Here is a 14383-nt window from a genome sequence, read left to right on the forward strand (position 1 = left end):
TTGTTATGAATTTATTTTTTTAAACTGTGCAGAGGACTGGAATTGAGAAAGGATAGAGAAGCATGTAAGAAGGTGTAAAGGGATGCCTTTACCCCATTCTTTGTTCGGTGTGTATGCTTTTTTAAAACTCTTCCTGTATATTCCCTTAATATGCAAAATCTTACCAGTACTAATTTCACTCTAGTTTGAGCACATGGACCTAAACTCAGTCTAGTTGTATCCTAATCTCAGTGCATCTAACCTGGTTTGAGTGTGCCCATAATGTTTTTGCACTACTGTAACTGATTGCTTCTGAATACATTAGGAACATTTTCTAGATACAAATAAATGAGAATTTGTGGCTTCTTTGAAACAACATGCAGAGACCTCTCCATCCCCTGTGAGAGGATTATCTGAGTTGCAGTGTAGGCATGCTGTGGGTGCAGGGCCAGCTGAGGTAATGCAGAGCCTGTTAGTGAAGGTGCAGGGCTACATATCCATGTGACTGTGCTTTCAAAGCCAGCTTTATTTTGAAGGTAATATTAACAGCTTGCTTTGTACACTAAGTTAATAAGACTGCTTGAAGGCAGGGGTAGACCTGGTGTGCCTGTTGTCCTTTACCCTCCGGCTTCCAGGTGGCCAGTGCAGAGACTTCCAAGTGGCTCTGTGAAGATCTCAAAGCCAGCAATACCTGCCAGACAGGGGACAGCTTTGTGCGAAGCCTCTCTGATTTGTCTGCACTGTCCTCTGTGGAGCTCCAGAGGCCAAGAACGCCTCAGGGGCTTGGCTTCTGCACGCTGGGAGCTGTAGCTGGGCTGGTAAGCCTGCCTGGCATCCAGGGGGTACACCTTGCTGAAACACCCTTCTGAAACACCCTTCTGAATCTGCACAGGGGCCAGCCTGGCTCCAGACTTGCTCCTTCTGGCTGCACAAACCTGACCAGGTCCTGACACGCCTTATGCAGAATATCCAAGCTCTGTTTTCCTCCATTACCCTGAATGACAGCGAGTTGACTGTACAGGCGTTGCACTTAGGCTGTGTCCTGTCTGTCTTCTGACTTTTGTCTCTGCAGAGATATGCATAGTAACATTATAAACAGTTTGATAAACAACATTAACTTCTAGTATTCTTCAAGAAGTCTTGATGTTGTCTTAGTTACTTTGATAGGGTGATGGGCAAGTCAAGGTCCATAGGCATTAAGAGTGGCGTCATACATAAGTGGAAAAAGCTTTATTATTTATTATTGTTGTTACTATTTAATTTGGATGTAGCCCTTGAACATGAAAGAATACACTGTTCATTCCTGACACATCTGTTACCAGGAAGTCTCCTGCACTATAAGGGGGAAGGGGAGAAAAGATCCTTGTTTTGATTGGAAGGTGCCTGTTCTTTCCAGCTACGCAGGTGTTAACATTGTTTTATATCTTTTGCTTCAGTGTGCCTCCTCCATCAGCGTCAAGTAAGATTTTCAAATTTGTCATAAAAGCAACAGTTTTTGGACTGATGGGATATGGCTGCTACCGAATAGGTCAAAGGACGGTTCAGTTTATTCTCTCGATGCCAGCAGCACAGAGCTATCTTCAGAAGCTGACAGAAATAAGGTCTCAGCATTGAACATCAAGTGGAGGCACTATGTGAAGAAGGTGGCTGAAAAAGGGTGATAGAGGCAACAAATGTGAACTGGACTGAAAGAAGAGCGAGCTGAGGATTCTAGTCAGAGATGATTGATGCTGAGCAATGCCGAGTTGCTGTATAATAAAAGATTTGATACTAAAGTTACACCAGCTATGATCTAATGAATAGGTTTGATTCCTGGTAAGTGTGTTGCATGAAACCACGTGATTCCAGATTGAGGTAAAAGAAATATGTACACAAATATATATATTATATATACGCATACTGTATATATAATATATATTACTGATGATGTAGTACAGACAGCTTAAAGAGTGTATGTTCATTAATTCTTTTCCAGAGGAACAGAACAACACAAAGTAACCTAATTGGCTGCATCTGCTCCGAAGTTCAGGGATGCTTGTCTTGAGTGATTCTTTGCTTTTTTCCCTTGGGTATAAGAATACCTAGTGGTCATTTCTGGTGCCAGACACTTTTACATGTAATTTAGAAGGACATCTTCTCAATGTGTGTTTTATACTTAAAACATTTAGGCTTTTTTTAAACTTAAGAGCTTTCCAAAAATTTCAGAATTGTACAGGCTGTCATACGTACACTGCTCAAATTTTTTACAAGCCTTACTGAAGAACAGGAACGTTGCCTTTAGATTGCGTCCCTTGTTACCACCACCAGTTGAATTGTCTTTCTCCTGCATAGAGAAGGTATAGCCACACCATCAGAATGCAATGTGGTTTGTGTCAGATGTTTACAGGACACTCTGTTCCTTTAGATTAGCTTATTTAAACTGTATTATTTAGCCAAATCCTGCTGGATTCAGTATTGTAAATTTAAGAGACTAGAACTACTGTACAATTTCCTTTTGTTTCTCATACAATTTACTTTTGTTTCTCAGACCTTTCATTATTGGGACAAGAAGTCTGGAATTGATAGCACCTGGCCCTCATTTTTGATACATGAAAATATTTTATTTATCAATGTGATTTCTCAGTGGATGAATATTTTAATCTATTTAATAGAAAAGCAGTGTTCAGTTTAGTTTTTCAAAATAGCTGTAGCATTTTATTTGGATTACCTGCTATTTATACATAGAATTATGGGTACTTCAAACTGCTGTGATTTTCTTTCTTAATTATCCAGGACAGCCATCCATCATCAGTCTATTTTTTTTTTCTAATCCTAGGTTCATATTTCATAGGAATTTTTTTGGTACCCTTTATACCGGATTGTCAATGATTGTAAAGTGCCCTCTGCCATCAGCTAGTCCCAGTTCAACAATACAAGTAACTGTAACTGTCATATCAAAGTTTTAACCTGATGTATTTGAATGGAAGAGTCCCATTTGCTCCTCAGGCTCATACACCATTGCTCATTGCTTAAAGTGAAGTTTTTATCTGTATTGATTTCTTCTGGGAATGAAAGATAGGAACCAGTGTGTGAGGCAGGAGGAAGAAAAGGTGATGTGTTTTGTGTTTCTTTGTTGTTTTCAGTTGGTTCAATAAAATCAACAAACCGCTTCTAGTAGGGTGTATTTCCAAAGCCTTGTGTTGGAAATTGTCCCATAGTCTATTGTTTGCTGAAAGTATGTACATGTATCTTCTGTGCAGTGTTGTCTCTTTCAAGCTTTTTATATGAAATTAAGGGTCTAATGCTCCTCTCTGTGATGGCATTGACTTTACTGGGAGCTGGTCTGTCCATGCAACCTGATGCTTTTCTGCCTTGCACTTTGAAAATTTTATGAGTTCCAGTGCAGCAAATCATTTAAGTGCATGTTTATCTTTAAACCTATTAAAACTAACCCGATCCTGCAGAGCTCTTAAGATGATGCTAGGTGCTTTTCTGGATCTGGGCCTTACAGTTGTGCAGGGAATAAACCTTAGCAAATGAGAATGGCAGCAATTCACACTTCTAGGACACAAAGTGTAAATGATAATATAGAATATAGTGGAGGCGGGTCCTTTTATTTTCCATCTATCAGTGCTTAAGAAACCACCAGCCATCTCTAGCAAGAAGAAAAGCAGCATTTGTAAACAATTTATAGAAGACTAGAGTGACTGCCTGAATTTTGATTCCTGATTTTTTTTAAAGGTTTAATGTATTGTTTACAATTAAGCAGTCCTATTTTAATAATTCTATTACATTTTATGTACATTTTTTAAAGATGAAAACAAAAGCTTAAGCTCATTCTTCTCCTGGCTTTACTGACATACCAAAATATTGTTTTGTTCATTGTTTTTTTGAGAATTTTTAGCTGGTAGAATTCAATATATTGATGTTTTGCTTTAAGTTATCTACAGATTTTTTAAGGTATCTGCAGATATTTTAAAAGCTCTGTAGATCTTTGATATCTGTGCTCAGGTAATTTTACACAAAGGAAAACAAATCTAAGGTAAATTTTAGATATGAGCCTTAAACTTGGGTGGGACTAATGCTAAATGATTGTCATGGAGCATTCTTGCAGACTTAATGTTTTATGCTTTTTAGCCAGAAGTGATTACCCTGTAAGTTGTCCGTTCATTATTCAGTTATCCTCTCCAGTTAATACCTTACGCCTACTGTTTCACTCTTTTTTTTTAATGAAACATATCAGCAGATTCTTCAAGGAGCCTGTTTGTGGACGGAGAATTTGCAATTTATCTTCCCACTGTTGCAGACTGGCAGATCATATGCATGCACTGTTTACTCAGTGGCGCTGGAAAGCCTGATGAATTTGCAGAACTAACAGTCCTATGAATCCATACACAAATGCTCAATGTTGTATATTCAATGTGTTGTACTGTTTATGTAACATAATCAGTGTTTTAGGTCCATTCTTTTCTGTTCTAGTCAGTCTTTTCAGTGTTAACAGCATCCTGTAAAATTTATGTTGAATTGTCCCAGCCCCGCCTCAACCTTATGAAGCCATATTGTATTTTTTTGGTGACATGTACATCTGTTTTATGCATTTGTACATGTGATGTAAATTTGAAGTATTTTTAACAATGTGTGCCTTTAAAGTGATTTAAAGTAAACAGCAGTATGTTCTATGATATAAAAAATAAAATATTTTAACCACCATTTCTGTTGAAGGCATTTGTTTTCCTTATTAATCAATATTTTTATTGAGAACAAACACTGGTTATCTAGACCTAGTACGTGATAATTTCACCATCTAACACATTTTTCTGAATGTCAGTTGGAGTAAATACCTCCCACTGAGGGGCATCTGAGTGTAATGTTGAAGTAGGGAAACTGGTTTCTCAACCTACCATATGTAATTGGTTAAGAGAAGAAAGAATGAGTTTCTCTGCCCTACTAAACATGCAGGGAGACTGACTTCTCAACCTGAGTACCTAAATTCAAAGTCCAGAGTTAGGCATGGTGAGTTGACTTGTTGTTGTTGTTGTTGTTGTTGCTTTTCTTTTAATGTCTCTCCAGTGCTCAGTTGTGCAAGGAGCTGTTGGCCTTAGTCCCAGTCCAGCGAAGTGCTCAGACACTGGCACAGTCACTTGTGCTTACAGTGCTGGCCGCTGCATGGGAAGTAAATACCCTTTGAGTGGAAAAGATATTGAATTAGTGGCAAAGAGTTTAATCTTTCAAACTGAGCTAGCTAAATCAATGTGACCATTACTTTTTTTAAAAAAAAGCTAATAATAAAAAGACCCTATATTCATACTGAAAGTAAGTGTATATGATAAGCTATATTCCATACAGATAGTCTGCTGATTGTACACTTTGTCAATCAGTGCTCCATACTTTTTGATTGTATGTGTGTGAAGCAAAGTGCAGTCCTGTTTTCCTTGATCAGGCAAACTTCCCTTCAGTTGCACTTGGAGCGGCATCTGCAAAGGAGTGCTGGGTAAGCCATTTAGGTGGAAGAAAAAAAGTTTTACATACTGTAGTCAAATACCATCCGTGGGACTGGCAGATGACATGCTGCACAGCACGTGAGCTATCAAGCAGTGCTCAGTCAGGCAGCCTCAGTTTGCACACCTGCACACGGAAGGCAGCTGCCTGTTCGCAGAGTGTATTGTTCACCAGCGTTACATGCATACTGCTGGCCTAGGTCATGTTTGATATATCTTTTCTATACCAAATACTGAACCAAATTAAAAAATTATTTTTGAGGTGGATTAATATTGCCCAGATTTCCATTGGAAGCTGTTTTTCTGTGCGTGTATTGTAAAACGTCTAAAAGGCACTGAAAAATACATCAAGTTATCTCAAAGTGCCAGGCAGTAGTGGGAACTACACATGGAAAAGAAACAACACATTTGTCACTTGTGTAACTAAGATACTCATGTACGTATTTTCCTGTTTCTTTCTAAAACTGAAATAAACTTTAATTTTAGACTTGAGTGTTTTGAGATTGATTTTTTTTTTTCCCAAGATTGGGGGGAGGGGGTTAAGTATTTGCAGGAGAAGGGTCACTTTTCTGGCTCTGACTGATATACAGACTTCAGCGTGGTGCTGAGCCCTTTCACTTGGCTGTGGAAATGTGCATGAAAGACATCAACCACTGGACACAAGTGGCTCCAAAGATAGAAAGCTGAAATCAGTCTACTGACTGTTCAGGTGAAAAAAATACAACTGCTGCACATGTCCCTACAGCAGCAGGTCTTTTGTGTCCATTTGTATGTGTAGGAGAACATGGAATAGCTGGAGCAGCTGTCCTGTTCAGCAGGTCGTAGCTGAAGAGCCTGGCAGGGGCTTGTCTTATCTGCTCCCTTGTCACTTGCCTTCTGCAGTCTAACCAATGGGGAGTAAATGAAGCTTTCTACTCCAGGGAGGCAACAGCAGCAAAGATGGGGCTCACTTCATCCTCACTCCTGGTGTAGGGAAAAGGGCAGCAACAGGGGGCATGAGTGCTCTTTTCCACCTTCGGGTCCCTGCCACCTGGCTCCTTCTCAGGTAGCTCTGCAGTAGGGGCAGCGGTGTCAGAACACAAAGAAACACTCGCTTCTGCTTGTCTGATGTTTCATCTGTTGGTTCATTCAGTACTGTACAGCAAAGCTCTAGTGGTGATCGTTTGAGGCAGGGAAAAGATGCATGCTACCGCTTTCACACTTGCCTTATCCAAGATACTTGGTGCTGATACATCAAGACCAATGCATGAGGGAAAGTGGAAAGACTCAGACTTTAAAAAAATAAAGCAAGCTCTGTTATATGCTTGAAAAATGTTGTGTCTCCTCCAAACCAAGTGACGTTCTTTCAGTGGTAAAATGTCCCTGCTTTTGGCTACAGAGGTGATTCACAAACTGGGCAGAGTAATTAAGAGTGACATTTGGATTAGAGCGTGGTGGTTATTAACGCACCGTATCTCTGCAGCAACTGAACTGCACACCTGCCATCTCCTGGGCCAGCTGGAGTACTGGTTGTGCACTCCCTGGAGCTGTGTGCGGCCAAGGCTGGCAGGACAGCTCCGTGCTTCGCCTTTGAGCCAGTGCAGCAGGTTTCCAGGGGTGCACCAGCTGCCAGTGAGCATCTTCTCTCCACCTCCCTGCCTCTCCCCTCCCTGCTTCCATCTCTGTGGTGTCTCTTGCCCAAGTTCTTTGGAGCCAAGACCCAATGTTGCAGTTCTATTTTTGCCTTCTGATTTAGCTGGAAAATACAATAGTAATAACTTAGTGCCATCTACCGACTGCAGATGGTTTACCTGGTGTGTCTGCTTTGAAGTGGAGGTGTCTACCAGACCCTGAGGCTGTTCTTCAAAGAAGGTAAGTGCATACCTTGGAGACGTTTGGTTTGACTCACCGATGTGGTACCTGGTATTAACTGAAACAACACAAAAATAGGAGCATCCTGAATAATTACTGACTTGTAGTATATACCCATTTCTCCTTCTTGTGATGGTATTGATGCTTGAGAGGCAGATTCTTGATGAATCAACAATAACATACTAACCTTCACTTAAAAAAAATTAAGTATCTGCCAAAAAGCATGATTATGTTGCTTCTAGGGTACTTTATGGAAAATACAGAATTACACTGTTAGAGAACACCCTTATTACACCTTAATTTTACTCTTTTGTAAGAGTCATGGTTTTAAAACAATTCAAATTAGTGTAGATTGCTTCATTTGTAATATTTCAAGGATAGACTTAATTTGCCTATCATGTAAGACCCAGCCTCAGCAGACCTTTACTCTCATTCTTTTAAAATGTAACATATTGTTTGTTGTGTTGAGGGATTGCTGCTCTTCTAAGGCACCTGCAGACTCTGTGGGCTTCTCACCCCAAACCACATCTACCATGACCACCCTGGCAGGCTCTTGGTGCCCCTCTTTAACTTGGGGCAGAGCAGGAAGACTTGGGGAACCCACAGTAGCCTTGATGGTTCATTGCAGTTACCAGGAATTTCTGCCTGGCCACTACATACATGGATTCCTACTTTTCTCTGACTGTGCACAGGCAGGCCAATAATGCTGTTCCTGGGCAGGTGGTGGTCAGATCCTGTCCTACACGTGCTCTCTGGGATGCCCAGGCATGTTAGAGGAAGGCTCATGGCAGGCAGCACTCCCACAGTGTGGACCACAGCTCTGACTCCCCTCTTCAGACCAGTTACCCAAGACGTAACTGAGGCACACTGTTTATTGACTGGTGAACAGACTATGAGGAAACTAGCAAAACAGAAAAAATAATCAGTAACCTAAGTACTGTACCACTGATCAAGTCATATATGTATGCAAACCATAAGGCACAGCTATGAAGTTACAACCTCTGAATCTCAGATCTAACAAGCCTCACATGTGGCCAACCCTCAATGACAGTTTTTTAAGTCCCAAGGTGCAGGTTTGTCCCCCCATGCCATGACATACAGCCAGAGACCTGATGGAGCAAGTCCAGTGGGTTATCCCAGGCAATGCCTTCCAGCTTCCCAGGGCTTGAGTGTGCAGGTCAATTGTGCTACTGGTTGTAGGCATCCACACTCCCACCATCAGCAGGAGCCCTCTGGTCTTCTTTGGTGGACTTCATACCTCATTCTTTGGCATCAGGGCCCACCTTTTTGCCACCTCCTCTCCTCCACCCAAATCCCTCCCAGATAAACAACCTGCCCCCAATTACTTCCTCCTCCTTCCTCCTGGTTTTGCTACAGCCATACCTAACTGTGGTATTTCTGACGCCGTTACCCAGGCAGTCACAGCCTTACATGGTGTTACTGGCAGGGATACCCGCTGCAGGCAGCCTGGCTCCCCACGACTCCCCCACAGTTGTCCCACTGGGTTTAGTTTACCTCCTGCAATTACTAGATACAACTATTCCATCTTAGCCTTGATCCCTGTGCAAGCTGCCCAAGCACTAGCAGGACCTTATCTGGCAGTTTACATACCAGAGAGCAGCAGCAGAGGCACATGTTTGTCACCCTTCTGCCAGCACTGCTGGGGCCTTGGCTCTTGTGGGGCTGCACGCTCCAGCGGGACCTCTCGCTCACAAGCCACCCTCTGGTCTGCCTGACCTCCTCCGAGGACATTCAGACCACTCTGGGTGCTCGTCAGCTCAATCCCTTCCGGCTGGAAGCCACCACAACTGTTAGGCTAGCAATGCACATCAGGTGTTCAACCTGGCACATGAGCACACTCTTTCCTTTTGAAACAAGCAAAGCATATATAAAGAATGCCATTACTTCTATCATAACTAATAACAAGTACAGGTTTAAGTGCATTAAGTGCTGCATCGTAGTAGTTTTTGGAAACCAACCCATGGATATGTCATACCAATGATGTACAGTTCACAATTTCAGTCTCTGGTTCCGACAGTTCATTACTTGTTAAGGTGGTCCTCAGGCTTGCAACTTGTCTGTTCTCCGGTTTCTCGGCAACCTTCTGTATGCTGTCACGGTGCCTGAACGCCTCATCCCAGCAAGGCCTCTCAGCTCCCACACAGATGTCATTAGTCCCTCGTTCAGGAACAAACCCCTGCTTTTGAGAACAAGCAAGTGAATGTACACCACCAACGGATGTAATGCTGCATCTTTGGTCTTCTCCTGGAGCCACAGAGGTCATGTTATCCTCCCACTCTCCCAGTACAGGTGAGGTGATGCATACACAGCCTGCACTGTTACCAACCAGCACTGGTGCTCCCACGCTGACTTGCTCCACTGATGTGTGACCATATCCTCCTCTGGTCCACAACCGGTTGTACAAAACCAGTACATATGTTTCATTTAGATGTCCATTTGCAACAGCAGTTGGTGAAACTTCCCTTGTAATATGGGATCTCTTTGTTGTACTATCCATGAGAACAGAGTTAATCCACCCATAAAAGCAGTTCTAACAGCTAACAATTGAGCTTGAGTACAATAGATAGAGGTATTATTGAATTTAATCCCTTATAGCTTGTTGGTTTGGTTTTTTAACTTGGCAGTTGCTTTCACCACATGCCATATTTGGTTATCCCAGGTAGTTATCGTTGCTGTTGCATCAAACAACAGTCTGAAGTTTGTTACCCATTTACCTTGTATATGATTCAAAATTGCTGCCATTTTCATAGAACGAATCACAGAATGGTTGAGGTTGGAAGGGACCTCTTGAGAGCATCTGGTCCAACCCCCTGCTCAAGCAGGGTCACCTAGAGCCAGTTGCCCAGGACTGTCTCCGGATAGCTTTTGATTATCTCCAAGGATGGAGATTTTGCAATCATAAGAGAGGCACAACCCACGTACACACAGGTCACACCAGATGTATTCTAGAATAGTTCATGCCTCACACATCAATTCCCCATCTCTTTCCCCATCTTACAGGATTAATATGGACAGTGTCCTACAGGGTTTGTGGATGGTGTGATTTTAGTTTTGGACACGCTCAGCAGCCAAAACTAAATCCGCACAATCTGAACAATTAAGAGCATTGTCAGGTGATACAACTGCATCCCCCTGTTACTACACTGGTTGCAAAGGTACCATTTGTATCCCATGCAACTTTTCTGTGGCTGACCCATATTGGGATCCAAGCTGAGTATCTAATTTATTAGTTCCATCTTTTTGTCCAGTCCATGCTCTCTTACAGGTAAGGTCAAGTTAATTCTCTGGAAGGACTATTAACAAATGCTTATTACTGGGAAACCAAACATCTGAGGTCATCCTCATCATTGCCAGGCCTCGTATTAAAACTCCTTTGACATCTTTCTTGAAGTAAATAAAAATATTAACAGCAGTGGTAATGTTCCACATCCAAACTATCACTCTTACACCTAGAAGCCAGCAGAACACACTGAACAGGACCTGCAATGCTTTAACAATATTCCTGATGCTGTCTTAACACAATGATGAGCACCTCAAAGATGGGTCTTTGTGAGGCTCTCTGTGGTCCACACCTGTGATCCATCCCACAGCCACGTTTGATCCTGAAGACCAATCTTACTTCCATATTAGACCAGAAACATTCTTTTTAATTTCCTGGCAGTGGGCCCCATCTACCCATGAAACCGCCCCTTCTTTGTTTCCAGTTAGTTCTGTGTTTCCCAACCCATGAGCCACAATCACCCCTACATTTCCTCTGGGCCTTTCCCTTTGTACCTGGGTTGTGGATGGGACCACACTTCCCAGTGGGGGTTGATTTTCACATTGCTTTATAGTGGCATGCTGCTCCTCAGCTGTGCGACGCCGGAGAGCAGCATGGGCCCATGCCTTCTGCTGACTGAACCCTGCTCCAGGATTGAATCAGTATCAGAGGCGCACGGCTCTTTACTGACATTGCCACAGACGACATCCCTCTGTGGGACAGGGCCACAGACCAGCGCGTAAGGGCTGCAGCAAGGCACCTGGCACGCTCCTTGTTCCCAAGGCCCAGCACACAAGCAGAAGTACTCCAGCTCAGTCCTCTTTCTTCAGCAACTACCTTCTGCCTCTCACCTTGATGGACCTATTAGCTCTCTCCACTACCCTGGCAGACTGCAGATGGTAGGAAATGCGAGTTAACTGATGCACCCCTACCCCTTCCAGGAACTTCTGGACTGGTGTATCTGTCAAGTGGCTTCCTTTATCTGAATCCGTTAAGATTGGAGGACTACATCCCTTCAATACTTCACATAACAACCAAACCTCAGCGTTAGCAGTACCCTCACACACTGCCGCTGCCTCTGTCCATCTTGCTGTTCTACCAATGTCAACAAACACAAACTGATACAAACCCTCCTTCAACCTCTTCAAGGGCCCCACGGAATCAATTTGCCACTGTTCAAGTGGCGCCCACTCCCAGGGGTCAAAGGCGTAACTCAACATGGATTTCCAGTCCACAGAATCACAGAATGGTTTGGGTTGGAAGGGACCTTTAAAGATCATCTAGTCCAGCCCCTAAGGTTGCAAGGGGTTTCCACCATCCACATGCTCCATACTGCTGGGCTTCCACAGAAATTGTGAAAATAGGGATTTTTAAATCCCAATCTATTCAGCCTTCATTGCACCCCCTGAGCCTCCTCATGACCCTTCTGTGCTTCGGTACCGTATGGGTACTGGGACAGGAAGAGGGGGTCTCCGGCTAGAACCACCTTATACTCTTCATTTACTACCCTTGTTTCTGTTTTACTTTTAGACTGGCACTTCACCAACGTGGGGACTCCTGCGATTGCTTCACTTTGAGCCAGCAGCACAATACTGTTTTCCCTTGGATAGATCTACCTTGAACCGAGACAGGAAAGTTATTCCTAAAATGTTTGCCCCCCCCCTTTACCAGAATTATCCACCCATCCAGTTTACCCTCCCTTACCCACAACTGGGCTTCTACTCCTTTTCCCCTCCTTTTTCCCCCTTCCCACTCCCAATATCCAGACAGATTCAGCAAGGAGTGGAGGACCCTGATAATCTAATAAAATCTCTGATCCCATAGCAATTAAGAAAGTAACTTCTCACTTCCCCCTTCAACAGACGTTGTACCTCCACGCAGCCCCTTTTCCCTGCACGCCAGGTCAGTGTGGTGGAGGTTAATCCCACTGACACCAGGGGTTGGGACTCCTAATCTTTAGGGTCCCCTAAGGGTGGGTCTAGCTTTCTCTTTGGGATAGGGGGAGGAGCTGGTGGATTCATCTGCTTCAGTTTTTCCCAAATCTCCTCTTGCTTAATCCCCTTTTCCTGAAGGATTTCCTTCATTTTGGCAAGTAAAACTCCTGTGGGCTGACTATCTAGCTCTCCTTCATTCACCCCCTGGCTTATTAAATATTTCCAGATTGTCCCTCTAGGAATGTATTTCCTCCCCTCCGCCCCCACCCTGTCCTTCTTCACCATCCCTTTCCCCTCAGCTCCCATCAGGGTCCCCATGTTCTCCAAGGTAACCATGCACTCACTGAGAGGGCGGCCAATTAAAGTAGACCCCAGGCTGATGAAAAACCCCTTGTGCAGCTTGGGAGCACGGCAGGCCAGCACCCCCACGTCCCCCTGCTCCACGTTCGCCCCAAAGATGTCAAAGTCGGGGGTGACCGGTTCCTCCCTTTGCTTTAACGCCCGGAGTAAGACATTCCCGCACACGTAGGCTGACGCCTCCTGGACGTCTCTCCAGGGCGCCCCCTCCGTGTTATCCTTGAGAGGCTCGTACTCTCCCAAATTTCTGATCACCAGCCGCAAGATCTCCCCCCCCGACACCTCATCGGCAGGCAGGGCTCTGATAATCGCCCCTACTTTGGGCCACGGCAGCCCGATGGCGGTCACCACCCGCTTCGCCTCCTCGTGCGTGAAGGGAGTGCGCTGCTCCAAGCTCCACATTCGGTTTACCCACACGGGCCATCCTTCCTTTCGCTTCCTCCACACCTTCTCTTTCCTGGACGTATCCCCCGCTTCCTGGCCCCCATCTCCCTCCGCCGGCTTTGCTTCCCCCCCACCCGCCGCATCCGCTCCTTGCGCCGGCGACTCTTCCCGCGCCTCCAAACCCCAGCCGTCCCCGTCCCGCACCTCTGGGTCCCAGTCTGCCTTACTGAGAGCCGCCACCTTCCTCCCATCCAAACCCTTCCCCAGCGACAGCAGGGTAGCCAGGCACTGCACTTTCCTTCTCAGCCGGGCGTTCTCGGCCGCCTCGGCCCTCAGCTCTTCCCTCAGCTTGGGCAGCTGCTCGGCCTGCTCGCTCAGCCGCGAGCTGTCGCACCGCAGGGCCAGGATCTCGTCGCGAGCCACCTGCAGATCGTTTCGCAGGTCCCCGATACGCTGCTCCTTCTCCTCCACCGCCGCCTGCAAGGCCCGGGCCAGGTCGAACAACAGCCACTGCAGGGCCGAGCACTTCTTCTCCCCCTTGGGATGGAAGGCGGACACGTAGTTCTGCCAGCGCCTCTCCGCGGCTTTCAGGGAGGGCTCCTGCCCTACGACCTTGTGGTCCCAGGGGTCTGCCCCGTGCTCCAGCACGGCCTGTACCAGCAGACCCCTCTCCTCCCGGCCCGGGGAGCTTTCCGGCTCCTCTTTCTCCTTTGACTTCCCGCCCCTCGTCAGCCAGGACATCTTAACGCCGGCCAGCGCCGAGCCGGGACACCCTCGGGCAAGCCCACGGGTGCCACCGCCCCCGCCGCTCTCCCTCCCCGCCCCCGCGGCGCAGCCGAGGCAAACGGACCGTCCGCTGACTGACTGACGGACGGACGGACGGACACCACGCCAGGGCACCGCCAGAGCGCAGCCCGCACACCGCCACCGCCCCCCCGCGACCTGCTGGCGGCTCCAGCCGGCCGTCCCTCACGACGCCCCCGGCCTCCGGGCGGGCTGAGGCCGCCCCCGCCGCGGGGCCAGCTTTCATACCTCCCCCGCCCCCGGTGCCCCGCCGTGCGGGACCGCCCGCCTCCCGCCCGCCTCCCGCCCGCGCTACGGCCCCGCCCCTCGCCCCGCAG

The 14383-nt window shown here is 45.9% G+C and overlaps 1 protein-coding gene across 5 annotated transcripts in view; it reads left to right on the forward strand.

Moving 5' to 3' along the window:
• TRABD (TraB domain containing) overlaps nt 1–5891 on the forward strand; it is a 39329-nt gene extending 33438 nt beyond the window's left edge. For all 5 annotated transcript variants that reach the window (XM_075024945.1, XM_075024944.1, XM_075024946.1 and 2 more), the window contains one exon: nt 1416–5891. In XM_075024945.1, the coding sequence (XP_074881046.1) occupies nt 1416–1593 (178 nt within the window). In that variant the 3' untranslated portion in view covers nt 1594–5891. The remainder of the gene's footprint in view (nt 1–1415) is intronic.
• The last annotated feature ends 8492 nt before the right edge of the window (nt 5892–14383 follow it).

This window comes from Buteo buteo, chromosome 4, assembly GCF_964188355.1.
Source record: "Buteo buteo chromosome 4, bButBut1.hap1.1, whole genome shotgun sequence".
NCBI classification, from domain to species: domain Eukaryota; kingdom Metazoa; phylum Chordata; class Aves; order Accipitriformes; family Accipitridae; genus Buteo; species Buteo buteo.